Consider the following 19680-nt stretch of genomic DNA (forward strand, 5'->3'; position numbering starts at 1 on the left):
GTATGATATGCTAAAAGAAAATGGCATTGCTAATTACTGAATAATTTTTAAATATTCATTGTTCTAGGATACTTGTAACGGTAAAGAAGGTGAATTACCTTCAAGCACTCTGGGCGGTCCATCTCTAAGGATCTGCAGAGCAGCTGCTGCCACATCTCGAACAACAGAGGAAAGACCTCTGCTGTGTTTCGTGGCTCTCAACACCTCCTCGGCTCTTGTATCTTTCCGTATCAGGGCGCGGATGTGATCACTGTAGGCCAGCTTCTGGACACACAGGATGGCGGCTTCCTTCTCTCGATCATTACCAGTTTCTATCAGCTTTAAGAGCAAGTCCACCACACCATTTGTGACGAATACCTGCTTGTTTTCATCATTCTGTACAAGGGCACCAAGCATAGTAGCAATCTCAAAGACAGGGTAGAAGTAGTTTCCTACTTCTGTTGAGTGATCAGGGTCGTCAAGGGCTTTCTTTAGCAGGGACACAATCAGCTCTGCACCATCTACATTCAATCTAATAAGATGCATGTTTTGATTTTCAACAATGAATGCCAAACAGGAAAGTGTGAGGACCCTGATATCTGCATCTCTGTTCCTAAGATACGGTTTAAGGGCTTCTGCGGCACCACAGCGGGTGAAACACTCTTGGTTGTCTGGTGTTCTTGCACAATTAGTAAGGATGACAAGAAGAGATTGGATCATTAGCCCGGTGCTCTGAAAAGAAAAAAAAGTGATGTATATCATCTTACTAGCTTACTGTCTTTAGTATTAACAACTATACTTGAGTTAAAACTTTTGATCCAACACTCTCTCACACTCGTCACACTTTAAAGAAGCCACGTGACAAGCCTCACTGGGTCAGTCTACTGAGGAAGACCAGAGTGACTGGTCGAAAGCTCTAGGTGAGAGATATTTTCGTGTTGTATCAAAATTTTTAACTCTAATTTTAAACATGTAATTACCAACACAGATGAATTTTCATGATAGTATAAAATACAAATATATTGGCGAATGCACTAATGCACTGGAATCAGTATTATTTCCCCTTCAATGAATACTTGAAAACCAGGAAAAAATCTGTCTAGAGAATATGATATTGCATAAAGATAAAGAATCTGATTGATAACCGCATCATGAATGACTCATGAGTTGATTGCCTTTCAAAGTCCCCTAGCAAATGTGCCTTATTTTACTGTGTAAGCACACCGTACCCCATTTCCGGCGACTTTATGAAGAGCCACAAGATCCTGTACGAGCATCTGAAGTAGACCGCATCTCCCCACAGCACGGCAGAACTCAAAGCTGTTATGTGTGCAGGAAATCAGAAGCTCGCGCAGCAATTCAATGCACTCTAGTGAGCCTGACGTTACTTCAGCATTACTTCCATCACTGACTGAGGAGGACAGGAGCTGCAGATAGTCCATAAAGACTTGTGGTCCATCGACGTTGGCCAATGTGTCTGCCATCAGCCGCCCGTCTGCTTCAGCCGTGTAATTTTTAAACGGGATGAAGCAGTCGTTGGTCAAAGCATTCTTCACCGCATTGAGAGAGTCGAGGTTTTTGCATTCCCTCATCAGCTCTATGGCCTGGCTCATCTTCTTCAGGACTGGTACCATCTCTTCCCTTGGCGGAGCAGGTCTTTCAAGTCGGTCATGGCCTGGCGTTTCAGATTTGTCAGCTGCAATAAAATTAAGCCATCCAATTTCTAATCATTATTCAATATACCTCATATGGATTAGAATAAAAACATCATTCAGCTATATAAGTAAAAAAAAAGGTTATTAACTTAACATCACACAAAAAGGCATCATGTAAATGAAACTGCTTTCACCTAAACATCATGGTGCTGTGCTGAGGTGCCTTTAACACTGATTGGATCTGTACAATTAACACCATTTGGTAGAGAGTTCAGGTCAAAAACGTGTGTTTCATGCTTTTGTTGTGTACAGGATATACTATAAACATGTTTGTGTGTGGTGACACACGTACATGTAGTTGCCTTGGACATTTTGACTAAAGTATCAGCCAGCAATGATACACATAGCAAGTCCTCTGGTACACAACGTCAATGAGCGAATTTCTATCAATTGTTTTTAAATCACACACAGTGTTGAGAACACAGTCTCATGAGTATTAAAGGAACCCGCAGTACCATGCAGTAACTTGGGGGAATTCAATCGGTGTGATCATGTACCAACCTTTCTTGCCCAACCACTCCATAACAGCTTCATGTAGAGGTCCAGTGAAGAGCCCACCCACATCATCACCCAGCCCGGCAAGTAGCTTCTTCACGACATCATCCTGATCATCTTCTCTGTCTTTAAGATGTGGCTCCCCTGCACATCTTCTACAGTATCCACAGTCATCGCAGCCAGCATCGCCATTGCCACAGCCACACAAACTGATATAGGGATTAGGCACAAAGCCAGAATATCAATGTACACTCATCCTCAAAGATGGATCAACTGATACAATGACAAGTGTATGCTATGTATGTTGCAATTGTTTTCTTTCCAAGAAATCAAAAACATTTACCTGCCCGGGTATCTTCCTGGTTTGCCACGAGCAGGACACAATGTTCCGTAGTTGGTACATTCTCCACACTTAACACACACGAGACAGCGGCCCCGGCTCCAATCATGCCGTCCTTCAGCACAGATTGTAGCTGACTGCCAGTCACCAGTACCTGCATGTATCATGCATGAATGAAACATAATGTCGTTCCAGACAACACTTAGGCCCCAGAAACAACAGGAGCTTCTTTACTAATTTACATCATCCTTGTCTTTACTTGTTTAACTTTTGTTACCTTTTGGAGTTTCAAAAAATTGTCTTCACTTATTAGCATTTAAATCAATTGTTCAATGCAATGCAATGCAGTCTTTATTAAACAACTCGCAGACTTAAGTCTGAATTGTGTTGCTCATTACAATATTCGGGAAACGTTAATAAGATTACAGACAATCATCATAAGTAAAATGCGCTTTCGTTTATAAATATAATACATTACATAACATTACAAATTAAAATATATCATAAAACACAGATGACAGTTGTTCGTGCTTATAAACCTTTTCTCCTGCAGTCTCACTGACGAAAGGTAGTGGATGCTACCTGAAACGTCTGACCGTTTCCAAAATCCTATCCAGTTGCTTGAGTAAATGTTTTTTTGTGTGTGTGAATGATTCATATACTTACCAAGGCCTGGGTTGCCCATTCGTGTCAGTAGGTCTGGGTTGAATACCCAGACCTTTCCTTGGACCTTCACTCTTATTCTCGTCTGGCTGATTAGGCAATGTAGTCTTCCAGTTTTCCCACAGGTCTGTACAAAGAAAGAGAGAGAGAGAGCGAGAGAGAGAGATGAAATGAAATCATCATATACTGTGAGTAATATGTGTTTTCCATGATTAGATTACTGTAACCTTAACTACAAGGACTGTATTGCAATTTTTTGTAGTATCCTTGAGCTCCCTATGAACTATAATATGACAGGACGAGAGTAAATGAATTGTTTTCAATTTATATCTAAAGAGAAATTTGTGGAAATTTACAACCCTGCTTGTGCAGTATTCCATGTATACATTAGGCTGAATACACAGTTCATTTTACCGTAAGCATCCTTTCGTTGTAACCGCCATGTTCCTCAGTTTGGAGACGCTTCAGTCTGCCCTTGTCTGACTCAATGAGAACAATGTCTCCAACATGGAAGATGTCCTCCACTGGGGAGACTCTTGTCAGGACATCTGGATTGTAGCAAAGCCTGCAAACCGTTACAGAGAAAAACAAATTATTCAAAATCTCAAATCCACACCGCTTCACTTTACAGTGTCATTGTCAACATGCATTTTCTTCAATTATTACATTATGTTCTTAAAGTTGTGACACAGAATCCATTAGCAGCTAGTTATAACAACTTACTAAAATTCCACAATGTCATAATCTCATCATAATAGTTTCTAACTGGTGTTGCTTTTATTAGAAATAGTAAATTGAAACAAGTCATATCGAAAAAAACATTGTTCACAGGTAATGAATGTATTGTGTATAATGCTTGGCTGGCTTTGTTTATAGTCAAGTTTCATCTATGTTGCCATTGAGAGATGAGATGGGCATTATGGCAAGAATGTTACTAGTACCGATGTAGCAGCTTAACATGTGTGTATGCTAAATAAGATGGGTACCTGTACCATAAAAAACTAAATTTGTCTCACCTTTTCACACTGAATCTGACACTGACATCTCCATCTCTGTCTATGTAACTCACGGAACCAATGGTTCCAATCGCCTGTCAAGTAAAGGTAACTCATTGATTAGCTAACTTGAAGGTAGCAGATACAAGGAAATGTGACCTACTGAAAGTCAAAGATCAAAAGCAATATGCAATCCACCTTTATCGTCACGTATGACTGCACGACATTATAAACTTTATATTACAAGCTTTTGACTGCTATTGAACGAGCAGCATAAAACATCTTATGCCGATTATCAGGCACTTTAACATGATTGTAATGTTTTAATTGTAAATTAACTGTGTTAAAATAAATGACTGTACCTCTTCCATATGGTCCACAAATCCACCATGTCCATCTTGCATTCTTTTCAGTTGTTCTAAGCTGACCCCAATCTTCACCAGGTCACCTCTAGCAATACCAGGATTTGCCACATCCCCAGATCCAAAGGCCTCATGTATGTCTGAGGTATTGTAAGCGTAGAAGGTACATTGGTTAGGGTGCAAACATAATTTCTATACGTGTTAGCATACGTCTATCAGCCGTAAAAAGGCATTATCTTGTAACATTGCTATAGACTTTTAATAATCGAATATCAAGCAATTTTGTCAACCACTGGAATCATTATATCTTTGAAATTAGAAATTTGATGAATCTTTTCTTTAATCCTGAAGTACAGTTCTAGACATAAATTTTTACCCTGTGCAGTCGCCTTTGTGACAAGGGAAATGTTGAGTGGGTATCCTTTGTGCTCAATGCCTACACGCACCAGGTCATTGAATGGATATGTGGTTTGCACCTGTCCGACTTTTCCAGCAGCCTGTAGTATAAATTTAAGACAGTATTGACATTGTTTCAAAACATTTTCAACTGTTTAGATGATATTATACAGTACAATGATAAAGGATACATTGTTCTTGATTGTGTATATGACTAAGAAACTATTGCATCGTGCAATATCTCTCAAATGTTCTTCTTAGGGGTACAACAGGACGAACGTTGAAATGCAATAACTCACGTCGTAGTAGCCTTCATCCCAGTTCACCGTCCTTTCTTGGACATGCTTGATTTTCTTCTTATCAGACTCAACTTTGACCCAGTCTCCAATCTCCATGACACCACTGACGTCCACTACACCACACTCCTCTGGAGACAGTTTCCCCAGACTCAAGGGATTGATGCACCACCTTATATTTAAGTATAGGGAAAAGGCAACAGTCAGCGCCATTGTATTTGACTTTGTTGTGCTTCGTGAGGAATTATCGTTTTGACGCAATAACTTAGTTTGTTGCACACAGCGTAGATTGCCTACCTTGTGCCGTTGGGGTAGTAGACAATCACATCACCATCAATGTCAATCTGATGCACTACACCAACTCGGTCCACCAACTGTTTGTGGTACAATAATATTCAGAATGAGAAAAGCTTGTATTAAAATACTCAAAGTCAGAGAGATAAAGGTGACAAACAATAGAACACTTCACCCATTCCGTAAATTACACTGTAAATCCAAATTTACTGATAATCATAAATCTTCATATCAGTCTTCCTATTATAAAGACAAATATGGGCACCCGTGAATAATTCAATAAAGTTGGTGAATGATTGAAAGTTATTTATTCCGATGAGTCTGTACAACAGTCTGTAGTCTTTATAATGGCAATTGTGACTGCTTTACCGCACGGAAGCTAGGTGTACTGCTAACAATGTTGTCCCAAAGGACTTAACACTTAAGACTACATTGCTAGCAGTAAAACCTCAAATCTTCAAAGACCCAATGAAATTAATTATTTGAGAAAATAATGATATTGAGATAGTTGGTTGAGATAGACTGACCTCAGCCATCTTGCTGACATATCCTCCATGGCCAGCTTGGTTGGTCTTAAAAGTCTCCACATCCAGGTCCACCTTGACCTGGTCCCCCACTATCAATTGGCGTGCAGCAGGCACTTTTTCTACGCTTCCTATGGGAATAAAGGGTTATAAAATACATAAATGCGCATGCAATTATTTATGTCTTGACATGCTGAAAGTGAATAATAAAGGAATTATTCATTTCGGCAACTTGCACAATGTAGTTCTGAACTTAATAAAGGGTGCAACCTTGATTAAAAGTCATTATTAAAATTCGAGGAAGGTTTTTTTAGCACTTACACTTTAGAAGTTAAAAAGGAAAATAAGCAAAATGAAAAATAGCATCCTCAAAAAAATCAGGAATAGCTGCAGTGCAATTGATAAGTAAAGTTCTACTCCAAAACTCCATTTGTTGTAAAGTTTGACGTGCTACTGAACAAACCTTGTAGGGCAGGGGTGAGTGCTTCAGGGTTAAACCACCAACTCTTGTAGTTGATCTCCACCCTAACTTGATCCTTTTTTACTATAAGCACACATCCTGTCTTCCCAAGGGACTGAAATGGGATGTAATTTATTCATGAGATATTCAATACTTTTTGCTAAGTCTTTCCATTAATAAGAAAACTATACACCATAGCCTTTCTGTGTATTCTATTTCATCATCATATATACAATCTATATATTGCAATTATCTTGACATGTAAGTATTGTATACAATAACCTGATATTGCATTGAAATGATGAATAGTATTATACAAAATAATCAATTTTCAGTCAAACTTATGTCTGGAATTGTGTGGTCCATAATGCCCAAGAATATCAATACTGCAGAGGGTACAAGGGTAACTATGCATAAATCATCCTCGTGTGTTTTTACGTGCATGGGTGTGCTTCTCTAATGTGTGGTATGTTTGTGTGGGTTCGTTTGTGTGCATCACAAAAAAGATTAATATCTCTCATATTTGAACATTGCATGTGCGCTGTACATGTTGGTGTGTGTGTGTGTGTGTGTGTGTGTACATGTGTGTCTGTGTGTGTGTGTGTGTGTGTGTGTCTTTGTGTGTGTGTGTGTGTGTGTGCATGTGTGTCTTTGTGTGTATGTGTGTGTGTACATGTGTGTCTTTGTGTGTGTGTGTGTACATGTGTGTCTTTGTGTGTGTGTTTCTAACTGACGTACCGCCTGCATGTCATGCTTATAGCCGCAATGCCCTTGTTGTAGCCTCTTGACCTTTCTTTCGTCTTTGAGCACCTTCACAAGTTCACCTTTTTTAATCCATGATCTGTCTTCGTGCTGGCCAGGTGAGGTCTTTTTTAGACACCCTGGAACCAAAGACCACCTGTAGACATAGGTTTGTATAAATTAGAATAAAATATTTTAAAAGTTACAGGTAAAGAGAAAATTGTTTTTGACGAAATAAAAAAGTGGTTTATTATGTCTCAATGTACAATCATAATTAAAATCAATGTTAGACTGTCACACTATATTAACCTCAAAACATATGGCAGTAGTTATTTTAGTACATGACATTTTTCTCCAACTTCAAGTTACGTTCTATAGCATTTATGGCAATGTGCGGCTATGACAAAATCAATTAAATGTTACTAACTTTACGCCATCTGGAAACTGGACAGTCACACTCTTTTTAGCGGATTGAACAACAGTCCCTTCCACACCAATCACCTAAAATCCAGGCAAAAAAGATGGTAAATATTGAATCACATGAACTCATGGAATCTATATTAACAGACTACAAAAGTGTAGGCAACAGGTTAAGACTTTTTACAGATATTGATATTCTATTAACTATGTAGCTATTATTAAAATCACACAATAGTTTACATTAACAATAGCTGATATATATATAGTCTTACTTTTCGCATTTCCTCATTCCAACGCAGCTTGCTTTCCTCTTGCAGCACACGGAAGGTGTCAGCATCTGTGTCAACGATCACTTTGTCTCCTTTTGTCATGCCGTGTGCAGTTTCCTCTTCCTGTTCTTCCCCAACTTTAAAACAAGTCAGAAAAAATACGGTTAGTATCTATCACAAATTCAAAACACAATTGATTTTCTCATGCTACGTGCACTGTCTATGTTATGCATTATCTGCAACAGACAGACATAGACCGCTTGATCATAATGTTTGGCCTGTGTTTCGTACTATCTACTACCAGTCAATTACGTGTATGTCGCCACCCACGATCAAGAGGGGATGTCATTGTCAGGTACCCAACTTTCGCTGGCTAGCTGGTAGCAAAAAGGATAGGTCACTGTTGGGGATGACAGATATTGGTCATTGATTGCATTTAACAATTGAAGCTTTTATTTGACAATCATTACCATGTCTCTTAGCCCATGCACGGAGCAGCTTTCCGAGATCCCCATCTTCATCGTCACTTTCTTCTTTTGTCTCTCCAGCACAGGCACGACACAGCCCACAGTCTGCACATCCTTCTTCTTTATTTCCACAGCCGCATGGGCTGTCACAAACACAATGAACAATTGAATCATTTACCAAACACAATTGGATCAAAAGTCGAAATAATCTTAGATACATTGTACTTTGGACTTAATGAATTCCATTACAATGACCAACAATAGAGTATTATTATCATGATGATCATGAAGTCACCTACTGCTTTTTATTTCATTTTGTAATAATGGTTAAGTTTAACAAATATTGACAAATTTATTGATTTATGCTCGTATAGGAACGAATGGGTAGTAATTGTTTTAGGCTTAATCCGCTAACACTTTGAGTTGCAAACTCAATTATTTCTTCAAAGTTACAGTTCCCGACTCTGAATATTGTACCATAGGTATCATATAATATGCATATTCTTTCACAAAACAATTTTCTATTAATAGGAGATTTCATTTACACGTCTGTATGGCTGGCTCCTTCGTTGTACAACAATTTGAAAGCGAACTTTATCTTTCATTTACCTGCCAGGAGAACGGAGAGGACTCGCTTTTAAGTTACAGCTGGCCCCCTTGTCTGTACACTGGCCACAGTCTGTGCACACTTTAGCCACACCACGTTTCCAGAAGTGAAGACCTTTCTCACAAGCTTCTCCTGTTTAATATAGCAAAAATGTGTCATTAAGAACACTTTTGATATATTAAATTTTGATTGATGTATAATCCGAAAAAATCATGAACAACACGAAAAGTTGCTGCAATTCTATGACGTTTCGTAAAGTTCATAATTATGTGTAATTTAAAAAAGATCAAACTACTATTCGCTATAACGCCCACAGTGTTGACCTGAAAGTGCATCCTGTGATTAATGTTCATATTGCAGTTCCCTGTCTTTTATTATCAAACAAATTGAATCGTTATCGAGATAAAAGTAAAAAAAATAAAATGTCTAGATGTATTTGTGCACTTCTGTGTGAAATTACCTGGAGCCATTTTCACTTTCCTTAGATCATCGGCAGTGAGTTCCGTTGTCTCTCCTGACATGTACTTGACACAATAGTCACCGCTTACAGTGATTTTCATCACTCGTCCAGGGCTCTGAAATTAATGAAATGTCATAACATCAATAAAATGTTCATGCGATTCCGTTGCTATATTTATATCTTATCGTTGTCAGTTGTCAATGCATATATGCTCCAACTAGGTATCATTCGTGTGTATAACACCTTATTATTTAATGCCATTCATACTATTCCAAAGAAATAAAAACTATGCAACTCTAGAGTCAAATTGGTTTAGAGAATCCTAAGACACAATTGATGAGAAAAGTGTCTGTATGATCCTGTATGGCTCTCTGGCTGCCCCCACTGTCTGACATTCGGATCTTCGTAGAATGCAAATGCAATAGAATACAAGCCGTTCACAATGATTTCAATACATTGCATTTGTGTTGGAACCAGAAATACTGTAGGCGGATGGATTCAGTATGACTGATTTACCTTTATGGTCTTTAAGCGTAAATTTGACAACATTCTACAAATACTTCATTTGCTTTTCAAAGAGAATCATTTCTCAAAAAAAGGGGAGGAAACTAGATTCCATGGCGTCACAAATTTGTTGTAAAAAGTCGCAAAGATTGCAAAATATATAGAATATACACGTTTTCATTATATGTATAGTGATGTATGTATAGTGATGTATGTATATATATTCAATGCACCAACCTCATTGGTCTTAGATATGTCTGTCACCAGGTCCCCTTCTATAATCATGGAGGAATCAGGATCAGCTGCACCAATCCTCTGTAAAGCTGCTGGGTTAACACACCACCTGTAACATTGTATAGTTAGGGTTTCCCTGAAACTGTTATCATACGCATTAAAACCGAATAATTATGATAGTAAACAGATGAGATAACGTACTGAGACCCAGGATATTGACAGATTACATTAGCAAATTTTACTCCCTTGATTTTCTTTGATCTTCTGTATATGTAAATTTTCATGATCAGCCGATGGGTAGAAATAATGATAAACATCATTATCAAATTCCCAATGCAGCATCTCATAACTCAGGGCAAATTCGAGCACCACGAGCATGCTGGAATTCAATGTGATTCTGATATTTTGTTAAAATAGACATAATTGATATTCTGTGTTGAAACATGTAAAGTACAGTCTAACATGTATACACTTTATGCACCAACATGTTACATCATCATATCAAAATAAATAAAGATCGTGATTTTGCACATTGTATGATATTGGATAAAACACTAAATTATACTCACAACTTCTTGTGGCTGTTGAACCGCATGAGCACGTCTTCTTCATCATCAAGTCGAATAACAACTCCATCCTGCTTGATGAACTGAAATTGTATTTAATAATGGCTTCTAGTAACCCTCACATGAGCTTAGAATCTTGGCTTATCCTTATTGATATTGCATAATTCATGTTCTGTATTTCCATTCTTAATTTCAAAATGATGAAAATACACTGTTTCTTTGTGAATTCATCTGAATTCAAAGGTTTCGCCAGAAACCCCCCTGCAGTTCCAGAACAAGCTGCTAGGGAGACCAAACCCACACTACTTATTCCAGGAAAAGCTATCCGCCACTCAAAAATCAAGATCATAGCATGTCCAGGAAAAAAGATGCAAAAACCGCAGTAACAATGTGAGCCACCAGGAGGCCCAAAATTGATCTACTTACATACCAAATATCATTACAATCCATCCAAATGTTCGAAAGTTATGCTGGCCGCAAATGTGCGGAACCACACACACACACACACACACACACACACACACACACACACACACACACACACACACACACACACACACACACACACACACACACACACACACACACACACACACAGACACGCACACAGACAGACACGCCAAAAACAAATCCTCCATTTTTCATGGAAGTAATAAATGTCAAAATTACTTCTCCTAAGTCACCCAGTCCTCCATGGCCTTCCTGCAGCCACTCGAGAGTTTCCACACTGTCTACCTCCAGCCTCACCAGATCACCCTCGTGAATGGCCTTATTCCCTTTGTCATGTGCATCCGCCTCATCTACAGTAAATTAAATCAAAAAGAGAACTATCACTGAACAATTTCATGTCATCATGTGAGTTAGGCCACAGCAAGTAAATTTTATGGATGACATCCTCCGCAGACTCCAAATATAATGTAATGCGGTAGGGTGAGAAAAAAAAACAAGGCGGGCCCAAAAAAACAAGATTGCTACATTTTCAAATGTTGACATTATAAACCTTGTTAAACAAGAAATTATGTGTATATTGTGCTGCAAACTACTACAACATTCATTTCTCACTGGAACAACTGAAAAATAAGTTTTCAATTAGTGTATATCAGTGGTAACATCAAATATACACAGCCACAATCACATATAAAATGAATGAAATACATGTTTCAAAGTAAAAGACAAAACATTACATCAGAGCCATGTCTTGTCTCCTCTATCTGTCATCATCGTTTCATCTTTGCCCATTTTTGGCAATTCAAAAATTTTTACTATTCAGATTATTCAACTAGTCTTGGAGATCTTTGTTCCTTATTAAGATACAAAAGTTAATGACTTTGAACCTATGTTTTCTAATTATCAAATATTGCAACTTGGCTAATATTTTTATCAAATTACTGATCTTTTTATTCAGAAAGAGAAGGATTTTAACCGTTAATCATGTTTTGTTTTGGGATCATGAAAAACCTTATGTTCTTCCTGCTGCCGTGATAAGTTTGTGTAGTGTGTTGGTCAAAAATTACACCTTAATGATGTAGGTTGTATTTCATTTAAACTCACCAACAAATTTTACTGCGACGGTACTTCCATAGACATCTATTGCTGCCCAGATACGGGGTCCAGACACATCTACTCCGCTGAAGAACAGTCCTCTGTCTTTTGCGTTGATGGAGTAGAACACATCTCCTGATGAATCCACCATGAACGTCACCACATTTCCCTGCTGTGCAAGCCTGTCATGAAGGGGCTTTATCCAAAACCCAGGTTTCTGGGCCAGGTCTGGGTAGGAATGTGATGGTAGAGAGTCCTGATCTATTGACCCGGGGTCAGTGAAGGTGAAGCCAACCCTCAATGATCCTGTGAATTTCTTGGTTTCAGTGATCATGAGATGAATCTTCTGTCCGATTTTGCATGGATAGCGACTAAAACAGATTCCACTGCACAAGCTGTTGCCACTGTGAGCAGTCATGCCATCCTGCTCAATGCAAATGTTTTTGCCATGGATTCTTGGATGGAACGTAGGGTAATTTTGACCCAGCTTTAAAATAGGACCTGGCTTTGCCTTGACCTCTGACTCCTGTTTCTCCATCGATGTTTGGCAACTGACTGATGGGGTTAGCACTGCAGATCTAGAGTTGTTTGTCCCTCGACTACCAAGTGGGCCATTCGACTTGGCTTGACTATTCTGAATATCCCTCTCTGAGTTAGGACTAGGCAATGAAAGCTCAGTCACCGTCAGCCTTGAATCTGCACAGTCGTTTTTCACTTGAGTAAGGCCAGTAACGGTTTTCTGTGAGGATGGTTCTTCAAGTGAAACACTTGCAGGGTTGTCGTTTTTAGCTGTCAGTGAACCAGAGATACAAGCAACTGGGTTAGCCTCTTCAGCCTTCACACCTGTAGTGGAAGACTGTTCAGAACTCACTACCGGCTTTTCACTTGAGCCATCTCGACCTTCGCCCAATTTGTCTACAGCTTGGTCGACTAGCTTTTTTTCTTGTGAGGGATCTAACTCTGAAGTCTGACTTATTTTCACTGGAGAGGGGTTAGGAGGGAGTATGGGAATGTTCTTCTGCAATGGCTCCCAGTCTGGTTTACCCATGATGTAACCTGCAGCCTGGTTTGTTGACTTGGGGGATTCAGTGCCTGGTTTTATATCCATGCCAGGCATGGTCAAAACAAAGATATTTTCCAACTCATTTTTGAGACTGGACCGCTCTTCCTCAAGATTTCTGAGACGCTCCTGCAGCATCACAGCATAGCAGTCTATCTTTGATGGCCCAATTGCCAACTCATCTGAGCCCCTCTGTTGATGATAAGCAACCTCATGGTGGTAGGAAGGATAGGTACCCCTAGGAAGGTAGCTCGTCTGAGGGTTACTGGTTCCTTGGTTGAATAACCTCTCTGGTCTGGTCTGATGCTGATGGCTGTAGACAGCTTCTCTTGGCAGCCTTCCTCCACTGTACGACTCATAGCCAGAGCTCTCCGTCTGGGGAACATCGCCTTGTCTAGGGAATGATTTTCTTCCCTCATATGATATGTACCTTCTGTCTTGCTGATGACCATAATAAACCTCTCTTGGCTGCTCTCTACAGTAATATGGTGTGTGGGGGATACTTTGGACGGAAGGCTGGATTGGATCTGGGTATTGTGCACCTGTCGAATTACATCCACATGCCTGCTTGTCTGTTGGTTGATTCACTTGGCATCCTTCATGTCTTTCCCCCGAGTCTTGTTGCCACGAATGGTCTGCATTGTTGCTGAGATGCTGTGTGGAGCTATCTTGAGCTCTTTTGTAACTGTCCCTTTCTCGGGGAGGTGTTGTTGGTTCTTGGGGGACAGGAGAAGTGGTTGACTCTGGAGCTAATGACGTAAAGCAATGTATCATTTATTGGAACAAAGCTTGGTTCTAGGGTACACCTCAAGCATGTGCAAGAAACATCATTAGAAAATTTTAACAGAGAATTTAAACAGAATATAACAGCTACACGACTCATAACTTACGTTTTGTATCTCATGCGGATTGTTAAAACTAAAATTGTAAACAGAAGTTACATTAATTTTTTAGACATTTTATGGTGTATTGCTGAGTAACAGGATGCATAAAAATTTGGGTGTACATTTGGTGAAAACAGCTATTTGCATGTTAATAGTATCGCTGTGTTATGTGTAATTATGTTTACCGAAGGAAAACATCGTTTTTGCTCTGTTTCTTCGTCCTCTTTTTCTCCAAACAAATAAGGTCACTGACCTGAACCATATATACGTCTGTCACAATAACTGGTGTTTGGTGACATCATGTTGCAATCTTATTGTGGGAGGAATTTAGACTCCCGTCGCCATATATATGAATGTGTTTTGAATAAGAATTAACAGAGCAGACCACATGCGAAGGCAAACATTGTGCCTTTGCTTTGCAAATGTTACCTTTCTACGCACTTACCTTGCAGAGATGTGCCTTGGTCTTTGCTGTGTTTGATAGGAGCGCACTCACAGTAGTCACACCTTACACTGTTGCCGCTTGGCTGAAATTCGGTGCAATCTTCACAGTTTCTGCATCCCCATCTGTAAATTCCATTCTTGTCCTTTCCCATTGTAGTCTTCTTGTGTGGGATATAACTCCTGCTTATAGTCTAAAGAAAGAAACAAGACCTACCGTTAGTCATAATGATTATAGGCATGTTGATGAAACTGTCAAGTGAAAAAAATGTGTGGAAAGGGATTTCAATAATCTAAGATCAATTGTTATAAAAGCAGGATTAATTTCACTCAGTATGGCATGATGTCACTTTATGCAATGTACATGTCGTATGCAATTTTTTTTCACTATTAATAAATCACAGAATTTTCACATTTGTCATGCAAATTAGGTCATAATTTGCATAATTGGTATCTTTTGATGTTTTCCCTGCCATAGATTACATAACATGTATGCACGTACTATTATGTAAAACACTGTAATTACAGAATTTCCTCCTAAATAATGCAAATTTAAGTCTTCATTTGCATAATTTGTATTCATTTTTTTTAATTATTTTGCATGCATCTCCATAACGTACCTACATAACAAAAATGATGAAAATATTTTGTTCCTTTCTTGACTTATCCACCTTAAAAGATTTGGCCAGAAACTCCCCTTCAGTTCCAGAACAAGCTGCTTGGGGGACAAACCTCACACCACTTATTCCTGACGGGAAAAGCTATATATATATATACATATTGCCACCAAAAAGTCAAGACCATAGCATGTTCAGAAGAAAAAGATACAAAAACCGGAAGTTCTGCTGCAGTACCAAGGTCAGCCACCAGGAGGCCCATATTTGACCTTGACCTTTGCCTTCCTAGTAAGAGCTACCAACGTATCAAATATTATCACAATCCATAAAGGCGTTCTGAGGTTATGCTGACTATAAGTATGCGGAAACACACACACACGCGCAGACAGGCCGAAAACAATACCTACATTTTCATAGTCCTATTATCGAATGCTCAAAAAATGCAAAAAAAATACTCCATCAGTTCCTGGACAAGCCAGGGGGACTAAACTATTAAATGGCAGTTCTTCCCGAACACAAGAGCCATTTTCCATGGAAAATCCGTGACCCTAGCATGTCTAGATCATTAGATATCAAATCCACCATTCTACTGCAGTACCAAGGAAAGCCATTAGGGGGCCCAATGTCTAACGATGTCGAGATTTGGGGCCACCCTATCCACACACCAAATATCATTAGATTCCATTCATACCTTCTTGAGTTGTTCCCAAACAAACATAAATACAAACGCTACAGAAAACATAACCTTCTTGGCGAAGGTAAAAATACTTGCCATGATTGTTAATCCGGTTGCCACCAGCAAAGATTTCATCATCATCATTTGCAATATATCATACTCCATTTTACATAACATCCCCACGATGAGTCACTTGCCTACATTACAATTCCCAAATTTTAAGCACTAATGATATACGTATATTGTCAGGCTTGTGTGCCGCTAATTTGTGTTGATGTGGGAATTATCCTGGGTACCATCCTGGTTAGTCAACGTCCGCTCCCACATTCGCTACCGACCGCCGCGAATGTGGTAGCGGTCGTTAACTAACCAGGATGGTACCCACACTAGTGGGGAATCCCCTCGATCGGGAAGTCCCGGCGAGATGACATCACAAATTCCAAATTCTAGAAGCTTCTTAGCCCTGGCCCCACAAGCTTAGGCCGAGCAACAGGTGAGTGTCGGGTACATCAGCACTGTTGATCATACGTTAAGTTTATACGTTGAAACATTTCAGCAGCTTATTCTAAAATCAAAGCATATAGTGAAGTAGGTAGTGGTTTAAAATACGCGGGGTTGTAATCGCGTGATAGCTCTGTCTCTTGACCCGGAAATGCTGCGCCCAAGGGTGGCGTGTTGGACCCTATCTGGCCGCAATGGATACTGCCTGTCCAATTTCTTGCTGTCTTTCGGAATTCCCACCCTAGGATTTGCTTGGAGTTTACAAATTTAATCTGCTGACGGAAGTTGTGTTTAGGCAGACTCAAACACCGAGTTCACATGGCCTGAACAGGACCACATTGTATTCCTGCCCGGGTCACGCTACGCATATATATTTGTTTCTTACCTTCTTTGTGCAGTGTAACAAAGGGAGGGGTTCTGCGGCATTGGGGTGTGGGGTATCGTTTTTCCTTTTATTTATTTGAAAAGCTTGGCACGTACACCAAGTTACACTTTATCAGTAGGTACGCAAATAATCACGCCTAAGCGGTTCACAGGTAGCATTAAATTACAGCATGTATACAGGATGTCCCAGAACTCTTAAATGTTTTGATTGCAGAATTGTACGGAAAGTGCTGATTATTTACTGCAATTACCATACTAGGTTTGGGGACTAGGTAAATGGCGGTAAGGTAAATCATGAGAATAAGCAATTAGTATTGCTGATGTTATGGTACAGTTTGAGCCACAGATAAAGTATTTAATGTTATTAGGCAAAAACAAATCGGATATACCTGTCACACTTCCTATGATTTGAGCTGAATTTTCTACACAAGCTCATATTAGACCGGGCTTTTTCCGGCATTATGACTGATTATGCACATGTACAGTGCCTTCACACCGAAGTGTGGTAATATAAACACCTTTGTGAAAATCCTCTCATTCGGAAAGTCCCAGCTCAATATATTTTACCACCCATCAACTTTACCTGCACTTCGACTAACACCTGCATGGGGCGTTAAAATGACACGCAATACTACAAGCACACTAGCGGTTACGCTGGACTGCGTTGTGAGTTTACTGAAGTTGAAAGGATATAAGATTGGAACGCTTATCATTATATGAATGTACCAAATATTGCTCACCATGCAATTGCCTTACACTAGGTTGTGCGCTCTTTCCAAGTTTCAGGAATGACAAGTCAGGTTTTTACGCTGTCATGTGCTATGTGCTATTTATATGCCACTGAAATATGCCACTGTATATATGCCACTGTTTATATGCCACTGAAATATGCCACTCTACAACTGTCTAGTGGCTTGGATACCTGTGTCCTCAGATAGCCAAGTTCACATTTACCTAGCTAGTTGACTTAGTTACCCATATTTCTACGCATTTTCTACGCAAATGATTACGTCTCAGAGGTTCACAAGTAGCCTTAAATAAACATTATGTCATGTATACATAAAATCCCAGAATTCTCTGTTGTTTCAAAGCAGAATTTTACGGAAAGTACCGATTAGTAATAGCCAGCCAGGGTCCTAGACGGGCTGGTGAAATTATGACAATAAACTCTCGGTATGACCGCCAGCAGTGGAAGACCTTGGCCAGCCATCATGCTGCCCCGACGGCAGACTGAGCGCGCGAGAGAGGGAGAGAGAGAGAGAGTGAGAGAGATTACTTGTATCGAAGTACAGTTTGAAGATCAGATTATTTTCTAATTGAGCGGAAGCAATGGCTGATATACCTGTCACACTAGCTATGTAAATTCTAACGTCATTGGTTACACACAAGCTCGTATCTCCTTCCATAAATAGTTTCATCAGGTTGGTAAGTCACTGAATAAAGAGACTCTTCAACTAGAAAGGCCAATATTTGCTTTGGAGCAAATACAGCGATGGGTTCACCACATTTTATGACATGGCAGGGAAAGAATGAGAAACACAAGGGAAAACAATGATTTACATTGATATAACTATAATATGAAGTAACATACAACTAAAACAACAGTTGGATAGCTATTCCCTACTTTATTGGTTAGGATTTTTAATTGCATAATGCAAACTGTTGATTTTCAAAATAAAAAAAAAACGTTCATTCCAATGCTGGAGCAGAAAAGCTTGAAATACCTACCAAAACACTTGAATAAAGACATACTGTCAGTATGGAAATGCTCTGTGCAGGTGTTAATCAAGTTAAATCTCTGTCTGTATCTGTATCTGTATAGCCGGTATAACCGCCTTTCGGCGTAACACACCAGCTTCGCAGGCACGCGGCGCGGCGGCGCGCTGGCTATATTACACCGATCGACTTGTTACACCTAACCCTTGAACTTCTAGCTCTAGACATTGTTTAAAGCTATCTATTGACAGTGCCCCTACTGTACTTGGTGACAGTGAGTTCCACTCTGCGATAGTTCTAGGAAAGAATGAATTCTTGAACACCTCAATCCTTGGTTGATAACTCTGGTACTTGAATGCGTGGCTATTTCTTGTTCTCTTCTGAGCTGGTATTAGGTACTTAGTAGTTGGGACATCCACCAGTTTATTAGTCATTTTGTACATCATGCATAGTCTAGACATCTTTCTTCTGTCTTCAAGTGAGGTCCACTGTAGGTTTCTTTTCATTTCCGTGACACTAGCACCTCTTACATAGTTGTTCATACAGAATCTTGCAGCTTGATTCTGTACCCTTTCCAATTTGTCTTTGTCTTTCTTTGTATATGGATCCCATACTGTCGCAGCGTATTCCAAGGTTCGGTCTTACAAGTGACGTGTATGCAAGTGATTTTACTCTCGTTGGACATGCCCACAGATTACGTTTAATCACTCCCAATGTCTGTTTCGCCTTAGTTGTGATATTATTAACATGTGCACCCCACTTCAGTCCGCTTGTCAGCTTGTCCTCATCCCAACAGCCAATCACAGCAAGAAATGCTCTGTGCAGGTGGAAATGCTCTGTGCAGGTGTTAATCAAGTTAAATCCCAACAGCCAATCAGCAAGAAGTATAGAGGAAAGCTGCATGCCTATTGGTTGATGCCCTGCATTCCATTGTGATGACTCATGCCCAGACGTGGTAAACACGGCACACTAACACAGTAATACATTTGCTATAACACAGCCAAAAAAACTCAAATAAAACCATTCTAAAAGCCTGTATCACAAAAATTTAAAAAACGCCTAGGGGTATTTG

At 39.5% G+C, this 19680-nt stretch overlaps 1 protein-coding gene across 2 annotated transcripts in view; it reads right to left on the reverse strand.

The window, feature by feature from the left end:
- LOC109483959 overlaps nucleotides 1-19680 on the reverse strand; it is a 31474-nt gene that overhangs the window by 5223 nt on the left and 6571 nt on the right. The window contains exons 2-25 of one of the 2 annotated variants that reach the window (XM_019787110.1): nucleotides 14719-14908; nucleotides 12339-14138; nucleotides 11457-11587; nucleotides 10791-10870; nucleotides 10225-10330; nucleotides 9484-9598; nucleotides 9026-9155; nucleotides 8420-8559; nucleotides 7953-8077; nucleotides 7688-7761; nucleotides 7258-7417; nucleotides 6523-6634; nucleotides 6063-6190; nucleotides 5539-5615; nucleotides 5245-5413; nucleotides 4926-5046; nucleotides 4550-4689; nucleotides 4209-4282; nucleotides 3607-3757; nucleotides 3196-3319; nucleotides 2533-2683; nucleotides 2196-2398; nucleotides 1209-1675; nucleotides 99-711 (exon numbers count right to left, since the gene is read on the reverse strand). In XM_019787110.1, the coding sequence (XP_019642669.1) occupies nucleotides 99-711; nucleotides 1209-1675; nucleotides 2196-2398; nucleotides 2533-2683; nucleotides 3196-3319; nucleotides 3607-3757; nucleotides 4209-4282; nucleotides 4550-4689; nucleotides 4926-5046; nucleotides 5245-5413; nucleotides 5539-5615; nucleotides 6063-6190; nucleotides 6523-6634; nucleotides 7258-7417; nucleotides 7688-7761; nucleotides 7953-8077; nucleotides 8420-8559; nucleotides 9026-9155; nucleotides 9484-9598; nucleotides 10225-10330; nucleotides 10791-10870; nucleotides 11457-11587; nucleotides 12339-14138; nucleotides 14719-14869 (5542 nt within the window). In that variant the 5' untranslated portion in view covers nucleotides 14870-14908. Of the gene's footprint in view, nucleotides 1-98; nucleotides 712-1208; nucleotides 1676-2195; nucleotides 2399-2532; nucleotides 2684-3195; nucleotides 3320-3606; nucleotides 3758-4208; nucleotides 4283-4549; nucleotides 4690-4925; nucleotides 5047-5244; nucleotides 5414-5538; nucleotides 5616-6062; nucleotides 6191-6522; nucleotides 6635-7257; nucleotides 7418-7687; nucleotides 7762-7952; nucleotides 8087-8419; nucleotides 8560-9025; nucleotides 9156-9483; nucleotides 9599-10224; nucleotides 10331-10790; nucleotides 10871-11456; nucleotides 11588-12338; nucleotides 14139-14718; nucleotides 14909-19680 lie in introns of both variants that reach the window. The other variant, XM_019787109.1, reaches the window with a different exon arrangement.

The sequence above is a fragment of the Branchiostoma belcheri genome, unplaced genomic scaffold, assembly GCF_001625305.1.
Source record: "Branchiostoma belcheri isolate BF01 breed outbred unplaced genomic scaffold, Haploidv18h27 scaffold67, whole genome shotgun sequence".
Classification (NCBI taxonomy): domain Eukaryota; kingdom Metazoa; phylum Chordata; class Leptocardii; order Amphioxiformes; family Branchiostomatidae; genus Branchiostoma; species Branchiostoma belcheri.